Raw genomic sequence first — 24,620 nt, 5'->3', positions numbered from 1 at the left:
GGCATTGAGAAATCAAGTAAAAAAAACTATTTGGACTTCGGCTGCCTGATTTACTTTGAGAAACATATATATATGGAATAAAGCCTATATTTTGTGGATATCTTCTGAGTTGGCTATATTGTATTGATAATATATGTGTTGCGATATTTAGGGGGTCATTCTGACCCTGGCGGTAATTACCGCCATGGCGGAGGTCGGCGGTAGCACCGCCAACAGGCTGGCGGTGCACCGCTGGGCATTCTGACCGCGGCGGTTCAGCCGCGGCCAGAAACGGAAAGTCGGCGGTGTACCGCCGACTTTCCGCTACCCTTGAGCGCTCCGCCGCCATGGGGATTCTGACACCCCCTACCGCCATCCTGTTCATGGCAGCTCTCCCGCCATGAACAGGATGGCGGTAGGGGGTGCCGCGGGGCCCCTGGGGGCCCCTGCCGTGCCCATGCCAATGGCATGGGCACGGCAGGGGCCCCCGTAAGAGGGCCCCAAAAAGTATTTCAGTGTCTGCCCAGCAGACACTGAAATACGCGACGGGTGCAACTGCACCCGTCGCACCTTCCCACTCCGCCGGCTCAATTCTGAGCCGGCATCCTAGTGGGAAGGTTGGCGGCCGCCCGCCAGCCCAGGGCAAATGTCAGAATCACCGCCGCGGTCTTTCGACCGCGGTGCGGTGTTCTGACGGCGGTACCTTGGCGGACGGCCTCCGCCGTCCGCCAAGGTCAGAATGACCGCCTTAGTGTTCAGGTACCTGTGGATAACTGAAATAATTTGATGTTTTGCTGGTTATGTATGCTTGGTATAGAGTTTGTACCTTTTGACTTAAACTGCTAATTAAAAAAGAGTCAGTAATTACAATCAGAATTTGTTGTAACTGCCGTCAACAAGGCAGAGTTTACAGTGGACACGGACTGAAATTAGATCGTTCAGCTTTAATAAAAAAATTGTCCATTAGACACAGGTTTTGCTCAAAGTCTGTAGAAGGTACGTTAGCAGGCAACTATCAATGTGGCTTGACTGCTTTAGAATGCTATGGCTCTGCTTGGCTTTCAGAATAAGACTGGCAATTACACAATGAGCAATGGCTATGCTCAGAGATGTCAAAACCGTTTTCCTTACTAATTAAATAATGAGCAGGAGTGAAGCTCTACATAGGATGTCTTTGGGTATCATTTCTAGGTGTGGGTGGAACTCGTGGAGTTTCACTCCACTAAATTCTGCAGAGCTACATAAAAACTCTGCCAGATTCCGCAGAGTTCCATCAGCAGGCAGAATTCAGGCATGCCCGCTGCTCGCAATAATTTTTATTGCTAGGAGCTTCTTCTGCACTGTAAAATCAGCATGAAGAGCACCAAGTGCCGCACCAGAGGGTGCTGCTTCTTTCTGCTGCTCGAGTAGATTTTGTACTTGAGTGGTAGCTTTCTCAACGTGAATGGTCACGGCCTGCCACAACCGCCCAAGTTGAGAAATCCCACTACAAGTCATTCTAATGTCCGAAAATCGCACTAGGGGATACAAATTCTGACTCACACTCGCCACATGTAAAAAAAACCTCCACCATGCGACAGCTGGCAGTGTTTTGCCAGAACTTCGCGTTCCAAGCAGAACGTGGAGTTCACAAAACTGTGCCAGCGTAGCAGAAATTTTCAACCACCCCTAATCATTTCCATGAAATATGGGAACTGTTTCCTAGGTCCCATATTTCACAGGTCCAAGGAGTGTTTCCCCTTTGTGAGTTTGTGCTCCTAACTGGTACTTTCTCAAGGAAAGTGGGGCCAGATGTAGCAAAGGATATGCGCCTCGCAAACGGCGAAAATCGCCGTTTGCGAGGCGCAAATGCCTCTTTGCTATGCAGAAATGCATATTGCGAGTCGGGACCGACTCGCAATATGCATTTCAGAATCGCAAAAAGGAAGGGGTGTTCCCTTCCTATTTGCGAGTCTGAGTGGTATGCAATACCATTTGCGACCGCGTACGCGGTCGCAAATGGTATCGCAGTTACGATCCACTTCAAGTGGATGGTAACCCACTCGCAAATTGGAAGGGGTCCCCATGGGACCCCTTCCACTTTGTGAATGGACCCAAAAATATTTTTTCAGACCACTCCCTGCCCTGAAAAAATACTGAAACTAAAGGTTTCGTTTTTTTTTTTTAAGTGCAGCTCGTTTTCCTTTAAGGAAAACGGGCTACACTTAAAAAAAAAAAAACTGCTTTATTGAAAGCAGTCACGAACATGGAGGTCTGCTGACGACAGCAGGCCTCCATGTTTGCGAGTGCCTATACTCGCTATGGGGCTGCAATTTGCGACCCACCTCATGAATATTCATGAGGTGGGTCATTGCGACCCCATAGCGAGTTGCAGTCGGTGTCTGAGACACCGTACTGCATACCAATTTGCGAGGTGCAAATTGCGAGTCGCATGGACTCGCACTTTGCACCTCGCAAATTTTTAAGTTGCTACATCTGGCCCGTGTTCTCTTATACTGTATAGTGCAAAAAGACACAACGGTTACTGGGTTGAGTTGACCTTTCCTCTGGAAATCAGTGCTCAGTCCTTGCTAGTGGCTCATGGCAAATTTCTTAAGTAGTAATTTCCATTTTAAATGTCTTTGATTTTGGTCATTGACCTTATCTGCAGAGGTGTGACTGAACCTCTGTATGATGCATATTAAAGATGTCACCTTGGAAAATTCTATATTTGCAGGCTTGATAACTTTGCCTCCACTGATCACTTTGCACCAAGATTGAAGAAAACAGAAATACAAATTAATCCAATTAGCATGCCAAATTTGGTGCAAATTGGCGAAAAGAATTAAAATGTATAGGGTAGGTCTAGAAACAGGTCACATTTTCAAGGAGTATGGGAAATGGAATAGATGAATCCGGTCATATGTGAGTAAGAAACACCCTGAACGAAAGTCCACTAGCTTTTTATGGGACTGCAGTCTTTCTATAATTCTGTGCCTTGGCTTGGTTTGGTAAATTTCCATCCAGCTGTGCAGTATAATTCAGTTCATGTTCGCAAACATTGCTACAATTTCTTAAAATTGAGCATGCTCAATGCCTAGGTCCCAAATGTGCAAATATTCAAGAACATTAGACATTGTCATTGCCTGAAATCGTTTGAAGGGATTCCAGAAAAACATTTTGAGGACTTAGGGCGAACGCAGCACCAGGAGACCCAATATGATACTATGCTTGTGTTTGGATTGGACCCACTCACGTAGGCACTTAACTCTCCATGGTCCACTAATGTCAACTCTGACACAGATCAAAACATCAAAGGGCATCGTAAACCCTGCTTTGGTCATAGACCTGGGGCTTGTTGTGATTCCACCCCCAGGAATGTGTAAGGCCTGCAGATGGTATGTCACTCAAAATCCCTCCTGCCATATCTGAGGGTGGCTTGAAGAAATCTCTATTTTTGGCATAGATTTTAGACCCTTCAAGCCTTATATGTGACTGAGGATGGAAAAAGAAGACAGAGGGATCTGAAGCTTACATCTTCCTGCTTATCCTCTATACCCCATACTCACTATGCCCAAGTCCCAAATGTGGGAATTTCGTGCCCCACCCTATACAAGTACAAGGATGTTAATGCACCTGCCTTTTAAAGATCTGGAAATTCTTTATAGCCTCTGCAACAATGCCTTTCAATGACAGGAGCAATAGAGAGAGTCTCAGACTTGGAAATCAGAACTGGGTCATACTCCCATTATTTGCTTGTGTTTAAAATAAAGTTGGACCTTTTTCACCTACTTTAAATCTTCGACTACTCAATTTCTTCCTGAAGAAGGACAAATTAAAGATGATCATAATGGCCCAGGTTCTCTCTGCCTGGATCTGAGTGACAGGATGGTAGTGCTGAACCTGCAGGAACCCTATTTCCATTTTCCGATCGTGCAAGCTCAAAGGACCTACTTGCAGTTCATTACCTGCATGAACACCCATCGGTGATGGCAGTGGTCGCAGCATACCTTACGATATATTCGGAGGTCGGGTGTATCAGTATTCTACATTTATGGCTAGCTGGTGTAGGCGGGATTGCCACAGCCAGTCATGGACCACCTGTAGACAATGATGAACCTTCTAACATGTTTGGGTACCCTATTAATGTGCCAAACTCATACCTGACTTCTTTGCAGAGTCTCCCTTTCATCTGAGCCATCCTGTATTCAGTGCATTACTGAGTTTTCCCTCCAGATCAGAGAGTCCAAGACATTTGGGTTATGATCCCCATGGATTTGCTTGTTGTGGGTTTCTCTAGAGCAAAGAAAGACAATGTAGTACAGAAGAGGATTGTATCTAGGTGGATAGACCTCTGTATTAAGGTCCGCTATGTGCTTACCAAGAAACAGCCTCCAGTAGGACTTTGGGTCCTTTCCACCAAAGGTGCAAAACTGCTACTTCTGTGCTGGCACGTAGAGTGCCTATTTTGGATATTTGTCAGTTTGCATGGGCATTCCTGTACGTGTTCTCAAAGCATTAATGCTTCGTCCCTTCTGTACTTCCGGACTTTTTGATCTGAGTAATTCCACAGACCCACCAATGGGGGAGGAACTGCTTTAGTGTCTATTCTAAAGGTGAGTAATCTGTGGTTAGAAGTATCCATTAGATATGTTTCTTACCATCTGTAACACTCTGTCTGGTGGATATTCTATCTAACTGTAGCTTCCTCACTGCCCACCGGCCTCTCGTCTGTAGAATCTGGTCCCAAATTAGAGCTCTCCACACTGACACAAATACTTTGTTCTCTGATCTCCAAGGGCACACAGAGTGTCAAGGAAATCTCTTTTGCTTTTGTATGTAGCACCAGCCATCACTTCTAGGACGGTGCAAGATCAACGTGCAGCAGCATGATGCCACCTACCTGTGCACAGGGGCTATGCTGAACAATCTTCCGGGTGGAGTCTAGCGCGTAGGGTACACTTACAGTAAGGAAAGTGTGGTTAACTAGAGTATCCACCAGAAAGAGCATTACCGAAGATAAGTAACTTGTTCCTCAGGTATTTTGGAATACAAAGCTATTTAATTGTAGATCTTTGTGAAACACTTTCCTTGATACATCAAAGACATAAAAGGCATTTTCCATGGTGACTAGGCTTCTTGTTAGTGATGTCTGATATCAATCTCTGTTGCCCCCAGGCCCCTCCTGTCCTTGTCATTTGTCTTTTTGCTGACAGAATGGGACAAGGAAAGCTGAGGAGTGGTCCTGCAGGGCTGGAGTTATGTGTGCTGAGGATCAGCTCCGGGCAGAATAAGAGAATGCTCCAGTGAGTGCGGCCAATGAAGGAGGAGCTTTGCTTGTTGCCCTTCCGGGGCTGAGTGTTGGCGTTTCGGTGCTGCTCATCTCCTTGGATGCTGGGCTGGCAGAGAGATGTGCGTTCCAAAATTCTGCCTGTCGGGCCCAGGAAGTGCAAGACTGTTATGCGCTTCCTGGTTGGCCTGTTGTTAGACTTTTTATCCTTGGCGTGGACTCCCTTAACTTTTTGCCTCTGTTTCCCAGGGTGTTGATGTGTGCTGGACTCCGATTTTGCTGTTTTTGTTACTCTGGGCACTTTTACCACTTCTAACCAGTGCTAAAGTGCAAATGCTCCTTTACAAAATGTGTATGTAATTGGCTTATCCATGAGTGGCATATTTGATTTACTAGTAAGTCCCTAGTAAGGTGCACTAGAGGTGCCAGGGACTGTAAATCAAATGCTACTAGTAGGCCTTCAGCACTGGTTGTGCCACCCACACAAGTAGCTCTGTAATCATGTCTCTGACCTGGCATTGCAGAATCTGTGTGGGCAGTTTTAACTGTAAATTCGACTTGGCAAGTGTACCTACTTGTCAGGCCTAAACGTTCCCTTTCTTACATGCCAGACACCCCTACGGTAGGCCCTAGGTAGCCCCGAGGACAGGGTGCAGTGTATGGTTAAGGTAGGACATATAGTAATGTGTTTTATATGTCCTGACAGTGAAATATTGCTAAATTCATTTTCACTGTTGAAAGGCCTGTCCCTTGCATAGGTTAACATGGGGGCTATCTTTAAATTTAATTAAAATGTAGATTCCATTTGGGAGTTTGGGGTCTATGAGCTCACAATTTAAAAAAAACATATTTTAGTAAAGTTGATTTTAAGATTGTGTGTTTGAAAATGCCACTTTTGGAAAGTTAGCATTTTCTTGCTTCTACCATTTCCTTGACTCTTCCTGTTTGTGGATTCCCTGTCTTGGTCAGTATGACAATTGGGCTGGTTGCACCTCACACTAGACAGTGACACAAAGGGAGCTGGGGTGTAGTCTGCATTTCCTGATGAGCCATCTGTGCTAGGAGGGAGGGGAGGAGTGGTCACTCACACCTGAAAGGGCTGTGCCTGCTCTCACACAATGCAGTCTCCAACCCCCTGGTGAGTGTCTGGGGCCTGGCCTGTGCAAGGCAGGATTTCACATTCAAAAGAGACTTTACTTTGAAGTAGGCTTACTTCAAAGGAGAAATTGGGTATAAGAAGGGCACTAAAAACCACAGACTTTAGAACAGTTCTGAAAACAAGAGGAACCTCTGCCTGGAGAAGAGCTGAAGACCTGAGGAAGAAGAGCTGCCCTGCCTGTGACTGTGCTTTGTGGAGCTATCCTGCAGTTGCTGCGTCTGCCAGAGTAAGAGGACAAAGACTGGACTTTGTGTGCCTTCCATCTTGAGAAGAACTCTCCAAGGGCTTGATTTAGAGCTTGTCTCCTGTTGTTTGAAGTCTCAGGGACAGCAAATGCTTCTCTCTGCCAGCACCTGGAGTCTCTGGAGAGACTCCTACTCTGCCCTGTGGTGACCATCCAGTTCCTGGGACCCTGAAAGGAGAAGCTGGCAGCCTAAGAGGAAGAAATCCACGCACAGACTGCCGTGCGGGGAAAAGATCGAAGCAACTTGGATCTGCGACTGAAAAATCGACGCACCACCAGCTTTGTGGATGAAAATCGACTATCGCCTGCAATGCGATCAAAGAATCGACGCACGGACCTGGAGAAACGACGCGCAGCATCACTGACGGAGGCTGGGAGATCACAACCCATGCGGCGTGGTTTTCAGATCATTGTGCGGCTGGATTTCCAACGCAAGCACCGCTGGGTGTGTAAAAACGACGCAAGACCTGCTCGGACCCGAGAGTGCTGACCAGATCGAAGCATCACTCTCCTGCAGAGAGAAGAAACAACGTGCCCGACCTGACGAAAGGAGAAACAACGCAAGGTCTCGCTCGTGAGTGAAATCGACACATCACAAGCCCTTTGTGACGCACACTCACCCGGGCGGGGTTATTTTTGACGCACCCAAGGTACATTTTCACGCTAACAGTGTTAGTGTGTTTTTAAAACTACCTGAAGACTCTTTTTGATTTTTAATTGATGACTTGTGTATTGTGGATTTTTGTCGTTTTGCTCTTGTTTTGTTAAGATAAATATTTCCTATTTTTCTAAACCTGTCTTGTGCCATTTTGTAGTGTTTTCATTAAGTTACTGTGTGTGTTGGTACAAATACTTAACACCTGGCACTCTGAAGTTAAGCCTACTGCTCTGCCTAGCTACCACAGGGGTACGCAGGGGTTAGCTGAGGGTGATTCTCTTTTACCCTGACTAGAGTGAGGGTCCTTGCTTGAACAGGGGGTAACCTGACCGTCAACCAAAGACCCCATTTCTAACATTGGTGATCAGAGGTTGGTATTGGACTTGTATTTGTACTTGACATACAGTAATTAAGTGTACACTACTGTTGTGAGTGCAAACCACTATGTGACCACATACTACTTGTTTGGTGATCTTTGATTTTCCTCTTTCGCTTGGATTTTTCCCTACATCCATTTTTGTGGTAATCTTTGATTGACTTCTGAACTTCATTTGGGAACTTGTTTTCTGCTTTTTGGAACTTTGCACTTTTGTTGACTTTTCATCATGTCCCAATCTGGAGATGCATCAGTTGGAGATGCTTTTGACCTGGAGAAATTGGATAGCTATACCAAGGCTCAGTTAAAGCAGTTCTGTAAAAGTTTTGACTGTCCCATTAAAAGCTCATCCAAGAAGGAGGAGCTGCAAGAGGCGCTGAGGGCCTGGGTGACAGCCAAGAGCACTGAAGGGCACACAGAGGATGAGGAGGATGAGAAGGAGTAAGGGCATTCCATACACAATGGTATTCTGGGTGGGCCTGTTATGTCCAGGGAGAGGGTCTCCAGAGTTGCAGGACAGACAGGCAGAGAGGGAGCACCAGAGGGAGTTGGAGAAAATGAGGATGGCCATTGAAGAGAAAATGTTGCTGTTGCCTCATGAGGTCAGCTTGAGGGAACTGGATCAGAGGAGCCAGTCTAGTAGGGATGGTGGCAGCCACATCACAGTGCAGCCTGAAAGGAGGGTACACATTCCTAAAGATCTTGTGAAGGAATATAAAAGGGAGGATGACATATACTTGTGGTTTAAGGGGTATGAGTCTGCTCTCCATATGAATCTGGTCCCTGAAGCTCATTGGGGGGGCGGGTCTGTGGGAGCACTTTGAGGTAGAGGGAAGGGATACACTGACAGCCCTAGGGGATGCTCAGAATCTCACCTACTCTAGCATGAAGGATGCCCTACTCACAAGGTATGGTTTCACCCCTGAGCAGTACAAGGATAAGTTTAGATCCTACAACAGGAAGGAATCCCAAACATGGTTGGAGTGTAGAATATGATTGCTTGGGAGCACTTGTACAATTTATGTTTTCCAGAGCTGCGCCAGCACCTGATTGACAGCAAGCTGGCTGACCCCAGGAAGCTTGCGCAGGAAGCGGACAGCTGGGAGAGCACCAGGGTCCAAAGGCGGTATGGGGGAGACCACGCCAATGGGGGGCATTGTCCCTCTCAGAAGAAAGGGGGGGCTATGGGTAAACAGGAAGAGTTCTCTAAAGGGCCCCAAACTGATTCTCAGGGTAAAGATTCACAACCCCCCTAGTGAGAAGAAGCCATGGTTCTCCAAAGGGAAGCCAGTGTCAGGTGGTCCCCCACGTAAGTGCTATGCATGTGACCAGGTGGGTCATGTGGTGGTGGACCCCAAAAGTACACCGGCACCCCCTGGTGCGCCGTCCCAGGGTTTAGCCAGAGTAGCGCTTGGGGAGGAGTTGGTTCCAGGTGGGTGGGAGCTAGCTGAGATGACCCTTGTCTCACTAGGGGACAGTGAGATGGTCTAGAGAACCCTTGTGCCTGAGAACACTAAGAAGTACAGGCAGTGGGTGACCATCAATGGACAGAGGGTGGACGCTCTAAGAGACACATGAGCCAGCGTGACTACAGTGAGAGGTAAGCTGGTGTCTGAAGAGCAGATATATCCCCGGGCACTTCACTAAGTAGTTGCAGTGGACAACTCAGAGCGCCTGTGCAGAGTGGCGCAGGTTCCCTTTGGTTGGGAGGGGTCTCAGGTTCCTTGAAAGGAGCTGTGAGTCCAACCATGCCTGTTGATTATTTGCTAGGCAATGACCTGGAGGATTCCCCTTGGAAGGAGGTGGAACACAGGTCTCACTTGGAGATGCTGGATCTGCCTGGGTGGGTATGCATATCCACCTGGTCAATGGCAGCCCGTTAGGGTAGTCAAAAGCCCCTGGAGCCTGAAACAGTAGCCCAGGGGCCTGCCAAAAAGAGGAAGGGCACGGAACACCGACCCTAGAAGTTCCCACGGTCCGGGAGGAGGTGGAGCCTGAGGGTGACGCCCGCAGCCTACAGGGGAACAGGTGGCAGAACTGGGGGAGGTCCCTGAGCTGTTGCAGCAGCAGCAGGAAGGGGGCCCACAAGGGAAGCATTCTGTGCAGCACAGAAGACATGCCTTACTCTGGAGGGTTTGCGGCAGCAGGCTGCAGACCAGGTGGCTGGCAAGGAGCCAGGATCACACCTGATTTGTTGGGAGGATGACCTTCTGTATAGCAAGCCTAAGGTTCCTGAGCCTGGGTCAGCCCGTGGTACCCCAGTGCTTCAAGGCCTTCCTACTGGGGTTGGCTCATGGTGTGCCTTTAGCTGGACTTTTGGGGCTGGACAAGACCTTTGAGAGGCTTGTCACCCACTTTTACTGGCCCCTAATGTGCAGGAACTCAAATGCACATTGCAGGTCTTCTCAGACTTGCTAGGAAAGTGGCAAGAGTGGGGGGAAATGTAAGGCGGTTAGTACTCCCTTTGAGAGGGTAGGTATTGACATTGTGGGGCCTCTGGACCCCAAGACAGCCTTGGGCAACAGGTTCTTCATGGTCTTGGTGGACCATGCCACCCGGTACCCAGAAGCCATTCCTCTGAGGTGAGTCACTTCCTCTGTGGTGGGTCGTGCACTGATGGGGGTTTTTACCCGCATGGGGTTTCCCAAGGAAGTGGTATCCGATAGGGGTACCAACTGCATATCTACGTACATGAAGTCTCTGTGGAAAGTGTGTGGGGTGACTTACAAGTTCACCACACATTACCACCCCCAAAGTAATGGTCTGGCTGAGAGATGCAACCGCACCTTGAAAGGCATGATCATGAGCCTGTCAGAGCCCTTGAGGCGGAAGTGGGACGTCATCTCGCCATGCCTTCTGTTCGCCTACAGTGAGGTGCCTCAAAAGGGACTTAGGTTTAGTCCCTTTGGGCTCATCTATGGGCACACTGTGAGGGGACCTTTGAGTATGGTGAAGGAGGCTTTGGGGAAAGCTCTTAGTAAACCCCCCCAGGATGTATTTAGCTACATGTTGGCTTTGAGAAACCAGACTGCCCGCTTCAGGAGTCTCACTCAGAAGAACCTAGAAGAAAGCCAGGAGGATATGAAACATTGGTATGACCGGAATGCCACTCTGGCCAAGTTTCAACCTGGTCAGAAAGTGTGGGTGATGGCGCCAGTGGAGCCTAGGTTGCTCCAGGATAAGTATACTGGGCCATTTGAGGTGGTGGAGGGCAAGAGTGAAGTCACTTACCTCGTGGACTTGCAGTCTCCAAGGAACTCTATAAGGGTCCTGCATGTCAACCGCCTCAAACCTCACTTTGAGCGGACTGAACTGTCCATGCTCCGTGCAACAGATGACGGGGTAGAGGAGGAGAGTAAGCCTCTTCCTGACCTCCTGTCTGCAGGAGAAAAAGATGGGTCATTGGAGGGAGTGACCCTCTTCCCCCTTTCTGACCGAGGAGCAGCAGGGTGACTGTCGCAACGTTTTGGAACAGTTTGCCCACTGTTTTCCCTGATACCAGGGGTCACACACTTGTGCACACATGATGTGGACACTGGGGACTGTACACGTATTAAACAAAACGTTTACAGGGTGACTGACAGAGTCAGGGCATGCATTAAGGATGAAGTATCCAAGTTGCTTACCCTAGAGGTTATTGAGCAATCCAGAAGTCCTTGGGCCAGCCCAGTGGTATTGGTCTCAAAGGCTGCTGCACCTGGTGCCACTCCAGAACTCAGGTTCTGTGTGGACTACCGGGGACTCAATGTGGTCAGCAAGACTGATGCACAAACCATCCCCCGAGCTGATGAGCTCATTGATCGGTTAGGAGCTACCAAGTACCTCAGTACGTTTGACTTAAAATCTGGGTACTGGCAGATTGCCTTAACTGAGGGGGCCAAGGAGAGGTCAGAATTCTTTACCCCAGATGGACACTTTCAATTAAAAGTGATGCCATTTGGGATGAAGAATGCCCCTGCCACCTTTCAGAGGTTGGTCAACCAGGTGTTGGCTGCGCTAAATGAGTTCAGTGCCACCTACCTGGATGACATTGCTGTTTTCAGTTCCACATGGGAGGAACACCTGAAACACCTCTGGAGAGTGTTAGAGGCCCTGCAAAAGGCAGGCCTCACTATTAAGGCGAGCAAGTGCCAAATAGGGCAGGGTTCTGTGGTGTACTTAAGACACCAGGTGGGGAGTGGCCAGGAGGCACCCCTACAGCCTACGATTGACACAATTCTGGCTTGGGAGCCTCCCAAGACCCAGACTGAAGTGAGAGCCTTTTTAGGTCTCACAGGATATTACAGGAGGTTTGTTAAGGGATATGGTACCATTGTTACCCCCTTAACTGAGTTGACTTCTAAGAAGCAACCCAAGAAAGTGATCTGGACAGAGGCTTGCCAGAACGCTTTTGATGCCCTGAAGGCTGCCATGTGCACAGCACCTGTGCTGAAGGCACCTGACTACTCCAAGGAGTTTGTTGTGCAAACAGACGCCTCAGAGCATGGTATTGGAGCAGTACTCTTACAGCTTAATGAAGAGGGCCTTGATCAACCCTTAGTCTTCATTAGCAGGAGGTTACTACCCAGGGAACGTAGGTGGAGTGCCATAGAACGTGAAGCATTTGCTGTGGTCTGGGCACTGAAGAAGCTAAGACCCTACTTGTTTGGGACTCACTTCCGAGTTTAGACCGACCACAGGCCCCTCAGATGGTTAATGCAGATGAGGGGTGAGAATCCAAAACTGTTGAGGTGGTCCATTCCCTACAGGGGATTGACTTTACGGTGGAACACCGTCCTGATACAGAGCACGCCAATTCTGATGGTCTGTCCAGGTTCTTCCGCCTTAGTGATGCAAACTCCCATGAGGTTGGGTAGTTGCTCCCCACTTTCAGCTGGGGGGGACACATGTTAGACTTTTCATCCTTGGCGTGGTCTACCTTAACTTTTTGCCTTTGTTTCCCAGGTTGCTGATGTGTGCTGGACTCTGATTTTGCTGTTTTTGTTACTCTGGGCACTTTTACCACTGCTAACCAGTGCTAAAGTACAAGTGCTCCTTTACAAAATCTGTATGTAATTGGCTTATCCATGATTGGCATATTTGATTTACTGGTAAGTCCCTAGTAAGGTGCACTAGAGTTGCCAGGGCCTGTAAGTCAAAAGCTACTAGCGGGCCTGCAGCACTGGTTGTGACACCCACACAAGTAGCTCTGTAATCATTGCAGTGTCTGTGTGTGCAGTTTTAACTGTGAATTCAACTTGGCAAGTGTACCAACTTGCCAGTCATAAACATTCCCTTTTCTTACATGTCAGACTCCCCTAAGGTAGGCCCTAGGTTGCCCCAAGGGTAGGGTGCAGTGTATGGTTAAGGTAGGACATATAGTAATGGGTTTTATATGTCCTGACAGTGAAATATTGCTAAATTAGTTTTTCACTGTTACAAGGCCTGTCCCTCTCATAGGTTAACATGGGGGCTACCTTTAAATCTGATTAAAGTGTAGATTCCCTTTCGGAGTGGATGGGAATGTGGAGTTTGGGGTCTCTGAGCTCACAATTTAAAAATACATCTTTTAGTAAAGTTGATTTTATGATTGTGTGTTTGAAAATGACACTTTTAGAAAGTGAGCATTTTCTTGCTTATACCATTTCTGTGACTCTGCCTGTTTGTGGATTTCCTGTCTGGGTCAGTTTGACAGTTGGGCTGATTGCACCTCACACTAGACAGTGACACAAAGGGAGCTGGGGTGTAGTCTGCATTTCCTGATGAGCCATCTGTGCTAAGAGGGAGGGGAGGAGTGGTCACTCACACCTGAAAGGGCTGTGCCTGCTCTCACACAATGCAGCCTCCAACACCCTGGTGAGTGTCTGGGGCCTGGCCTGTGCAAGGCAGGATTTCACATTCAAAAGAGTCTTTACTTTGAAATAGGCCTACTTCAAAGGAGAAATTGGGTATAAGAAGGGCACTAAGAACCACAGACTTTAGAACACTTCTGGAAACAAGAGGAACCTCTGCTTGGAGAAGAGCTGAAGAGCTGAGGAAGAAGAGCTGCTCAGCCTGTGACTGTGCTTTGTGGAGCTATCCTGCAGTTGCTGCTTCTGTCAGAGCAAGAGGACAAAGACTGGACTTTGTGTGCCTTCCATCTTGAAAATAACTCTTCAAGGGCTTGATTTAGAGCTTGGCTCCTGTTGTTTGAAGTCTCAGGGACAGCAAAGACTTCTCTGTGCCAGCACCTGGAGCCTCCGGAGAGACTCCTACTCTTCCCAGTGGTGCCCATCCAGTTCCTGGGACCCTGAAAGGAGAAGCTAGCAGGCCAAGAGGAAGAAATCCACGCACAGACCGCTGTGCAGGGAATAAGATCGACGAGACTCCGATCTGCGGCTGAAAAATCGACACGCCGCCTGCTTCGTGGCTGAAAATCAATGCTCGCCTGCATCGCGACCGAAGAATCCACACTCTGACCTGGAGAAACAACGCGCAGCATCGCTGACAGAGGCTGGGAGAAAGCAACCCATGCTGCGAGGTTTTCAGATCATTGTGCGGCTGAATTTCCAATGCAAATACCGCTGGGTGTGTAAAAACGACGCAAGGCCTGCCCGGACCCCAGAGTGATGACCGGATCGATGCATCGCTCTCCTGCGGAGAGAAGAAACGATGCGCCCCATCCGACGAAAGGAGAAACGACCAAGGTCTCACTCATGAGTGAAATCGACACATCACAAGCCCTTTTTGATGCACACTCACCCGTGCAGGGTTATTTTTGACGTACCCAAGGTACATTTTCACGCTAACAGTTTTAGTGTGTTTCTAAAACTACCTGAAGACTCTTTTTGCTTTTTAATTGATAACTTGACTTGTGGATTGTGGAATATTGTCGGTTTGGTCTTGTTCTGTTTAGATAAATATTTCCTATTTTTCTAAACCTGTGTTGTGTCATTTTGTAGTATTTTCATTAAGTTACTGTGTGTGTTGGTACAAATACTTTACAGGGGCTAACCTGACTGTCAAGTAAAGACCCCATTTCTAACACCTGTCTTCTGTGTTGGGACATCTCTATTGCACAGGCGCACCAGTGGCAGAGTGCTGCCTGTGCTTTATGCTTCAGCGTTCCTTCATTCTGGGTATGTTGAAGGCCACCTATTTTTGCCAGCCTCGGGTGAGTACCGCATAGTGGTTTCTTTTGGAGCATTACTGGGTACCTGAGTTTCTGGCCATCTCGCTGTGAGATTTCTGCTGGTGACCATGGGGAACCACTCAAAGAAAAAGAAGCATGTGAAAAAAGTATTCCTCTTTGTTTCCTGTTCCTCAGCCACTCCTCATTCTCCTCCTTTGTCAAAATAGTGCATAGAGAGTGAGGATTCTAGGCTTAAGAGATGAATTCATGATACTCTGCTGTAGGCCTAAGGACTCTATCCCTGTGCAGTCCTCATGATCAGAGGAGGAGGAGCCTGGCCCTGAAGAACATAAGGGCAAGTATATTGTCCAGGACATGTTTCCAGACTTAATCAAATATGTTAAAGTGAACATGGGAGTTCGGAATGATGAGGTACTTGATACTGCCTTTGCTTCCCACCTATGCCAGTTTCAGAGTTCGGCACCTATTGATATTCTGGTTCACCCTTTCATTCATGAGGTTCTTAAGCATGAATGGAAAGATTCTGACAAGATCATGCTGACCAGGTTTATGGATAAGTTGTACCTCTTGTAGAATATGCAAAAGGAGTTGCTGGACTCTATCCCCATTGATTATTTTGTCTCCATTCTGGTGGGAATGACATCCTTAGCGGAGGATGCCGTGATTAAGGATACTCTGGATAAGAAGGCTGATGCTTCTCTCCGGAAGGTGTATTCTGGTTCCCATCTAGGCCTTTGGGCAAGGATCTCTTATACATATCTGGCCCAGTCTCTAATGTCAGACATCAAGGCCCTGTATAGATCCTTGAATGATACTTCTGACTGCTCTGGATTATTTGAACATATCGAAAGACAGGTGGAATATCCTTTGGCTGTCTCCTTTGATGTGGTTAGGGCTTCAGCACTGTCAGGAGGGGCTTGTGTGGCTGCTCAACAGAGTTTGGTCCTGTAGGATTGGTAGACTGATTCAGCCCAGAAAGCATCCACCCTATGACTGCCTTTCCATGGAAATTTGTTATTTGGGGAAGAATTGTCCACTCTGAAGCTAGTTTCTTCAAATAAGCAGTCTTTGAAGCTCAAATCCCCCTATTGTCAGCCTTCACGGAAGCAGTGTTCCCATTCCCAGGGGATATTTCCAGCTGGGCAGAGTTGAGACAGGAACGTCAAGGCTCCCCTTTGAAACCTCTTTTCTGACTATATAAAGGGGCAGGACTTTGGGGTCTGCTGTCGGGTCCAGCACTTCCTCCAGGCCTAGAAGGAATCGAGTTCAGATGCCTGGGTGTTGGACATTTTGAGGCGGGGTTACCGGATAGAGTTTGGGGAAGTTGCTCAGGCTTCAGGAGTCTGTCCGACTTCTTGGCCCACCAAACCAGGGAAGCTTGTGGCTTTGTCTCAGGGGGTTTTGTCTCTTCTGTGGGAAGGGGCCATTCTGGAAGTTCCTCTGATAGAAAGAGGCAGGGGGCTCTATTCCATAATCTTTCTGGTGGTGAAATCTACTGGGGGCTTCTGGCTGGTTTTGGATTTCAAGGTTCGGAACAAGTTTGGGCTACACCTTCTCTTCAAGATGGAAACATTACAAAAGGTGATTCCTTTGGTGGTCAAGGGACATCTGATGTGCACCTTAGATCTACAGGATGCATATTACCATGTGCCAATTTATCCCCACTTCCAGCAATTTCTAAGGTTCTGCATACAGGGGACTCATTATACGTTTTGAGTGTTGCTGTTCAGCCTTCGGTCAGCATCAATGGTTTTCACCAAGGTGGTTGTGCCACCGGTCGCTTCAATCAATCTAAAGGGAATCCACCTATATATCTGGACGATTGGCTGCTCCATGCTACATCGGAGGAACAACTTCTTGGAGATTTGCAGGTGGTGTGTGCATCTCACAGGGCTCATGGGTTTCTGTGGAACCAGGAGAAGTGTCAGTTGGTACCCTCGCAGGATATAATGTTTAATGGGGCTCGGATCAATCTCAACAGCGTCTTTCTTCCTGAACCCAGAGTTCTGGGCTTGAAGACAATGGTGAGGAGAGTGATGGGCAGTGCTTTCCTTCCAGTGCACCAGTGGTTGTGACTGCTGGGTCACATGGCTGCACCAGGTTTCATGGTCCCTTGTGTACAGTTTCACCTCCGCCCGATGAATCTGCCCTCTGTGGATTCATCTGCTATGCTTTTGGGATCCGCACTACAGGAATTTTGATCAGTTGGTCCCAGTGACTCTGGCAGTCCTCCCAGATCTGTGCTTGTGGATTGTGCAGGACAATCTGGGAGTTTTAGTGACTGCTTAGCAACCAGACATGGAATTGGAATGGGCAATTAATAGATTGTAAGGCAGTGGGCAGTTGCTGACTGTGATCTGCCAGAATTGGATGCATGCATTTTGATGGCAATAAAAGATTTAAAAAAGAGAGAAATGTACCAGTGTCTTTTTAAAATGGCGAGGAGGATGGGGTGCATTTTGTTTGAACCAACCAGGGCAATATTTTGAAACTGTGGACGTGCTGGCCGAGTGGTAAATGAATCAGCTGATTTGTGAAGGAAAGTGGAAGGTTGGCAGTGTGTAGGAGTGCACCCAGAAAACTGAATTGTGTGTACAGTGGAGCTACAAGTGGATTATCTTGGATTGCAGCACTAACAGGTGGAACAGTTGGATCATTTTGGATTGCAGCGCTATCGGAGGGTGGAACAGTGTTTTTATCTGAAGCTGCGGTCATTTGTACTTATGTCAATTATGATATGTTAAAACGTAAAAGAAGAGATTGGCCATACTTTAAACGTAGCCGTTACCTCACACTAAAGTGGTGGAACCGTTTGGTGTTCACTCGCATGTTTTGATTTGAAGCGAGTGCTCGAGCCATGTGACGAGGGGCAGCTGACGTCATACTATAGCTGGAATCCCCTGTGGAGAGAAATTTCATTGGTAGGATGCTAACGTGATATGAGGAATCGCCTGTAGAAAACGCACAGAGTACGGAGTGTTTATGTGTTGACAAAACAATGGGAATTGCCCTTAGAAATCGGATGAGTAACGGGGAAATTTAGCATGAAGCATTAATTTGTGTCGAGAGTTTCGAGGAGTGATTCTCCATTTGTCTGAAGGAACGCATGGCTGTTTTGAAATGGAGCAGTTATTCTTTGGTGGCAAAATTTCAAGAGAACATTGTACTTGACTGAAGGAACGTGTCAACAGTGAATATTACTTCAGTAACAAACACACCTGGACTAAGGTGACTACCATAATTAATTGTTTTAGTTTATTTTTTTATACACATTTATTTCTGTAAGGTGGCATTATGGAATCAATATCACCTCCACCCACATTTTTGGCAGTGCCTGGGGAGCCAAGTATGCCTTGGGAGGATTGGCAAGAAGCATCTGAAACTTATTTGGTAGTGTAGGGTGGGGCTATTTTATGGCTAAAAGAAAACTGGCTTTGTTGAAGCAAAATGTAGGTGTAGAAGGTAAGAGAGTATTGAAGACATTGCTGTAGGTGAGTATGATTCTGAATGAGGATAGTGGATCGGATGAAGAAGGGGATGAAGAAGATGTGCATACCAAAGCAAAGGGGGCTTTAGAAAATCATTACAGTAGAAAGATTAGTATTGTTGTAAAATGCCATAGGTTCTTTTCGAGAACGCAAGCACCCCATGAGTCGATTGATCAATTTGTTAGTCCGTTGCCGACTTAAGGAGCTAGGAAAAAATGATGCACAGGACGTGTCAGTATAAGCTGTTGACAACATCAAATTTAACAAAAACAACAGCAAAGGGGATATAAAAAATGCTATAGACAGAAGCATAAGACTTTTGGCATCTTCAATGATTTGCCCTGCTAGGGATGCCAAGTGTTTTAAATGTGACAGAATGGGACATTCTTCTAAAGTATGCAATTAAAAAGGGTACTTAACAAGAAAAAAAGTGAAAATTTCTTACTAAATGATATTCAGAAGGAGGGACATGATGATGAAGGTGATGATCACATAGAGGTGTTTATGCTTAACAATGTCAACACAGAAGACGAGGTTTGGGAGAAGCATATTTTTATGTTAGACAATGATCAATATAGACTTCCAAAGTGCATTGTGAGTATAAATGATGTGTTAATAGATATGTGGGCAGATTCATGTTCTCCCTATACGTTTAATGATAAGGAGACTAGGACAAAGTGATTTATCCAGATCCAAGATAGAACTGGTTGGGTATGGGGGGGAACGGAATACCCATTGTGGGTTGTTTTCAAGGAAGTATAAGGTTTTAACAGAGGGAAATCGCAGGTTGGGTGCATGTAGAGGAGAGTGGTCAGTGTCTATTAGGGTGGAACGAACAAAGAGCATTGAAGGTATTGTTAATTCCAATACGGAAGAACAAGTTTTAACCATATTGCATGAGGATGCGGAGAAATGGAAAATTGAATTTCCTAATTTATTTGGTGACAAGTTGGGATGTCTAAAAAATGTCAACATAAAATCGTCTTAAAGGAGGGTGCGGTGCCAAAGGTGCACAAGGTGAGAAGTGTACCGGTAGTGTTGAAGGATGCGCTAAAGACAGAACTGTTGAAATTGTTGGAGATGGGGGTGATAGAAAAGATTGAATCATCAGAATGGTTCAGTGCGGTGGTTTTGCTTCGGAAGCCGAATGGCAGGATCAGGATGTGTGTGGATTTAAGAGACCTGAATGACAATATATAGGTAGATAGACATCCCATACCTAATATTAATGAGCTACTAGCTGTGATTCAAGGTGGGAAAGTGTATTCAACTCTTGATTTATTAGGTGCTTACTATCGGATCATGATGCATCCAGAATCAAAACATCTTACGTTTTTTATCACATTTAGATTTATAAGCATGCCATTTGGTCTTGCATCTGCCTCAGCAGTGTTTCAAAGGGTTATGCAAAGTTTGTTAGGTGGGGTTGAGAACGTGCAAGTTTTTCAGGATGATGTGTTGGTGTGGGTGGAAAATGAGGATGAACATGACAGAGAAATGAGGAAGGTATGCCTAATTTTGGAGAATGTGGGACTGACTGCTGAGGTCAAAAAATGTAAGTTTGGATGTCGGAGTGTTGAGTATTTAGGTCATACTATATCTGGTAATGGTATAAAACCGAAAGTTAGTTTGATGGAGGCAATTGAAAATGCACCCAATCCAGTTGACAAGGACCAGTTAAGATCATTCCTGGGTTTGGCGGAGTATTATGCCAAATTCATTAAAAAAAATTCTGATATAGCACAACCATTGCGTGTGTTAATGAAAAAGAATCAGAAGTATGTATGGTCAGAAGAATGTCGACAAGCATTTGCGGATCTCAAAAGAAGCATTATTAATGCTGTTGAGTTGAAACCTTTTGTGGCATAGAATCATACTATAATATTGACCGGTGCCAGTATGTATGGTTTGGGAGCGGTTTTGATGCAAGTACATAAAGGGAAAGAGGATGTTATAGCATTTGCTTCAAGAACTTTGAAGGGAGCTGAGGCGACTTATTCTGCAATAGAAATGGAAGAACTTGCTTGTTGGTAGGGAATTCAGTATTTCAGGAATTATGTGTGGGGAAGAAAATTTGAATTACAAACAGATCATAAACCATTAGTTGATATTTTTACCACACAGGGTGCTAGTCCAACGCTTCAAGAATGGCAAAATGGATATACAGGTTGCCAGAGTACACCTTTACTGTGAAATATGTACCAGGTGTGTCAAATGTGAACGCCGATTGTTTGTCAAGCTTGCCAATAGAAGGAACTAATGAAGATGAACATGAAAACCAAAGCTATATGTGAAGAGATATGAAAGACAGCTGTGGATGAGGATGCAGAAATGCAAGTGTTAAAGAAGAGTTTGAACAAGCATTGATCGAGGTTAGGAGAGAATGCCAGGTTGGTGGCTAATTATAAGAATGTGTGGTAGAACTATCTGAACAGGACGGTCTTGGGAGGAGAGGAGATAAGTTGATTGTGCCATATAAGTTAAGAGAGAAGGTGTTGGAGATTCTACATGAGGGACATGGAGGCATGTCAGGTATGAAGAGGAAGGCAAGGGAGGATTTTTGGTGGCCAGGTATGGATCGGGATGTGGAAAGGTATGTGAGGAATTGTCTGTGTTGTGGGCGTAGTGACAAAACACGTTAGTGAGAAAACTCCTGTTGTTCCAATGCCATTTCCATGCAAACCATGGCAGAAGGTGGGAATGGATGTGTGTGGTCTGTTTGAAGTTGGTGGAAGTGGAAGATACTATGCGATTGTAATGATGGACTATCATTCCAATTGGCCAGAGGTTAGTGTGGTGAAAGATATCAAGTTGAGTATGGATATAGAGTTCTGTGAAGAAATATGGAGAAGAGAGGGTTATCCGGAAGATATAGTGACTGATAATGGTCCTTAGTATTCATCAAGTGAATATGAAGACTATTTAGTATGTTGTGGTGTTAAGCACATTAACACAGCTGTAGCACATCCTATGGAAAATGGATTGGTGGAAAGGTTCAACAGGGTGTTGAATGAGAATATACAACTATCACTTCAGAATGGATTAAATTGGAAGAGGGAAGTTAAGAATTTATTGTGGAGTTATCGCACCACTCGACATTCCCTTACAATGGAGACCTCATTTATGGTGTTAAAGAGTAGGACACCATGTACTGAGGCTGTGCCTGGTTGGATGGGCAAAGCAGGTAAGGGAGAGGTAGATGAAAGGAAATTGTTAAGTCGGGTGGAGAAGATGCAAGGAAATTATGATGAGAGAATAAGGTGTAGGGTGAAGGGGAGTAAGTTTGCGGTTGGAGATTGGATGCAAACCAAGATATGGGGTGGAACTAGGAAGGGCTTGTTTAAATGGTTTATGCCTAAGCAGGTAATCAGAGTGAGGAGATACAGGCCCTCATTACAACTCTGGCGGTCTTTGACCGCCAGGGCTGTTTTGTCAGAAGCACCGCCAACAGGCTGGCGGTGCTTCCCTGGGAATTACGACCGTGGCCTACTAGGTGGGTGGATGCTTCCTGGGCTAAATTGAGAGGGGTGTCCATTTTGGGGATATGTTGAACAGCTACTTGCACATCCTCTAATACCTTTGTCAGGCATTATCATCTCCGGAATATGCTGGGAGATTATTACAATTCTGGGGTTGGGGGTGTTGCAGGCAGTGCACTCCTGACTTGGTTTCTGACCTGTGTTAATAAATCACTTTTGGGGGCTGCTCTTTGGTATTGTATCCTTTTGTGATGTCTTTTATATGAGTGTTAGGTTCTTGGCTTAGGTATTCTCCACTTGTAATGAAGGAGGAGGACAGGGGGTGATGAGGGTAATGTGCTATTACTTACCATTAATCGCCATATCTCCAGTTGTATTAAATGGGACGAGGACAATAGGAGTAATGAAGATTACCAGTGGGTAATAGGACATTCTTCAGCAGCCCCCTTCATAAAAACATGACGAGCACTCCACCTTTCAGCTAACACCATGATCCTAGATATAACCAAATATGTCTGGAAAATATTTTCTATAGTTTCAATTACACTATCTACATCTAAAGAAAAGGAAGAAACATTAGTTTCCAAAACGTAAAAATAGGTGCACACCTAACACACCTAACAGACGATTATTAAGGCACAGTATATCCAATGTAAGAGACATTGGTGGTCATTCTGACCCTGGCGGTCTTTGACCGCCAGGGCGGAGGACCGCGGGAGCACCGCCGACAGGCCGGCGGTGCTCCAATGGGGATTCCGACCGCGGCGGTAAAGCCGCGGTCGGACCGGCACCACTGGCGGGGTCCCGCCAGTGTACCGCGGCCCCATTGAATCCTCCGCGGCGGCGCAGCTTGCTGCACCGCCGCGGGGATTCCGACCCCCACTACCGCCATCCAGATCCCGGCGGTCGGACCGCCGAGATCCGGATGGCGGTAGGGGGGGTCGCGGGGCCCCTGGGGGCCCCTGCAGTGCCCATGCCACTGGCATGGGCATTGCAGGGGCCCCCGTAAGAGGGCCCCTACATGTATTTCACTGTCTGCTGCGCAGACAGTGAAATACGCGACGGGTGCAACTGCACCCGTCGCACAGCTTCCACTCCGCCGGCTCGATTCCGAGCCGGCTTCATCGTGGAAGCCTCTTTCCCGCTGGGCTGGCTGGCGGTCTGAAGGCGACCGCCCGCCAGCCCAGCGGGAAAGTCAGAATTACCGCCGCGGTCTTTCGACCGCGGAACGGTAACCTGACGGCAGGACTTTGGCGGGCGGCCTCCGCCACCCGCCAAGGTCAGAATGAGGGCCATTATGACGTAAGATATTTAGGGAAAGAGGAGAAAGATACGAGAGAGTACATGGGAAAAGGCTTCAACGCAATGTACAGTATTGGAATGTAATTTCTTAAAAAGCTGCTGTATATTTTTTACCTTTTTTATATATCCCGCATCATAATTTATATGTAATTCTAGAAAGAACAATTTTATTAAAGGGATTTATTGATAATGCTTCTATTTTAAGTGTTCTGATGTTACATGCACGTCGGACTGACTCTTTTAGCAGGAACACGCACAATATAGAGAATAAACTGCATTTTCATTGAACATGAACATCCTATTAACCCTCTTCCCTTATTCATAACGAGAAAACATCATTGTTTTCAATTTCACTCCAAACAACACCCACTTGCCCTTCAGTGGAAAGTACACTCCTACCCTCCTACCTCTAAATTCCGTATCTGAGAGCTTCTTCACGGACGTTTGCAAATACTCCAGCAGCCCGTCCAGTTCTTCCGGGTCACCTTTCACCACTGCCTTGTAGATCATTTCTCGGGAGAAGACCTTGGATGGTTTCACGGGCTTCCTTCATAGCATATCATAAATAAATAAATTATATATTATTTTTGAATCTATTATCTTGTTCAGCAGCAAGGTAGCTATCTCACATACATCAGGGCAAGTAAAAGATTAAAAACGACCTTATAGTATTCAAACAATGAGTTAAGCTCTATACCTGTGTATATCTATCATATAGAAAGGGATAACTCGTATTGAGACGGAGTTAGTAGCGGTCGACATACGTACACTGGTGTAGCAGTGACACCCAGTGGCCCTTCAGAGTAAAGTACTAATCAGTCCGTCAGTACTAGTTCAGTTACCTTCTGTAAGCAAACAAGACTGGGAAACTCAAGGTCATTACAAGCCTCCAAGTCAAGTACAACTTAACGATTTTAGGGGGCTCCTGTTCGGAACATCCGTGCATTTATGATCCACTTTAAGGTCTTTCATGCATCTTTTGGCCAGGCCACTGACAGTGTACAGACACACTCGTCCAAATTCTATATAAGTTTACATCTAATATTCAGGGACAGTGACGTATGTTTTTGATATTGTAACACAGCAGCAGATCGCTAATATTATTGCAAATAATCTACGTGACACCCTCCCATTTCTCACATGGGAGCTACTGTTTTGATCTTTAAGAAACACTTTTTAATGGATGGTGAAACACAACATTTCTCCGCAAAATATATGTTAAAGACTCTCACGTATCAACCACATTAAAAGGTAAAGAAAAACAGCAAGGCTTTAAGTGGAATGAAAAACTAAGGGGTCTCTGCAAGGGGCGTGGCGTATGTAATTAAGGGCGTGACTTAAAGCAGTATGCGAAAAATCCCGATTTAGCATGATGTGCTGCCCGTATGGTATTTTGCTGCATCTTTCTGCTATGGCATCCAGATACACAATGTAACTGACATTATTCCTAAAAACAAACCAGGACTATCGGCTTTATCAATGGTTGAATAAGGTAAAAAAGTAATAACAATGGCATCTAAAATATTAAAAATACTTCAGTTCTGAAATGCTGAGA

General features: G+C 46.3%; 1 protein-coding gene across 1 annotated transcript in view; it reads right to left on the bottom strand.

Annotated features, from left to right (window-relative positions):
• Nucleotides 1-24,620, bottom strand: part of LOC138285857 (transient receptor potential cation channel subfamily V member 1-like) — a 474,904-nt gene that overhangs the window by 242,386 nt on the left and 207,898 nt on the right. Inside the window, exon 3 of the mRNA XM_069226333.1 lies at nucleotides 23,473-23,612. Coding sequence (XP_069082434.1) covers nucleotides 23,473-23,612 — 140 coding nt within the window. The remainder of the gene's footprint in view (nucleotides 1-23,472; nucleotides 23,613-24,620) is intronic.

Source organism: Pleurodeles waltl, chromosome 3_1 (genome assembly GCF_031143425.1).
Source record: "Pleurodeles waltl isolate 20211129_DDA chromosome 3_1, aPleWal1.hap1.20221129, whole genome shotgun sequence".
Taxonomy (NCBI): Eukaryota; Metazoa; Chordata; class Amphibia; order Caudata; family Salamandridae; genus Pleurodeles; species Pleurodeles waltl.
Note: the sequence above shows the minus strand (reverse complement) of the source record. Positions and strands in the feature narration are given on the sequence as shown.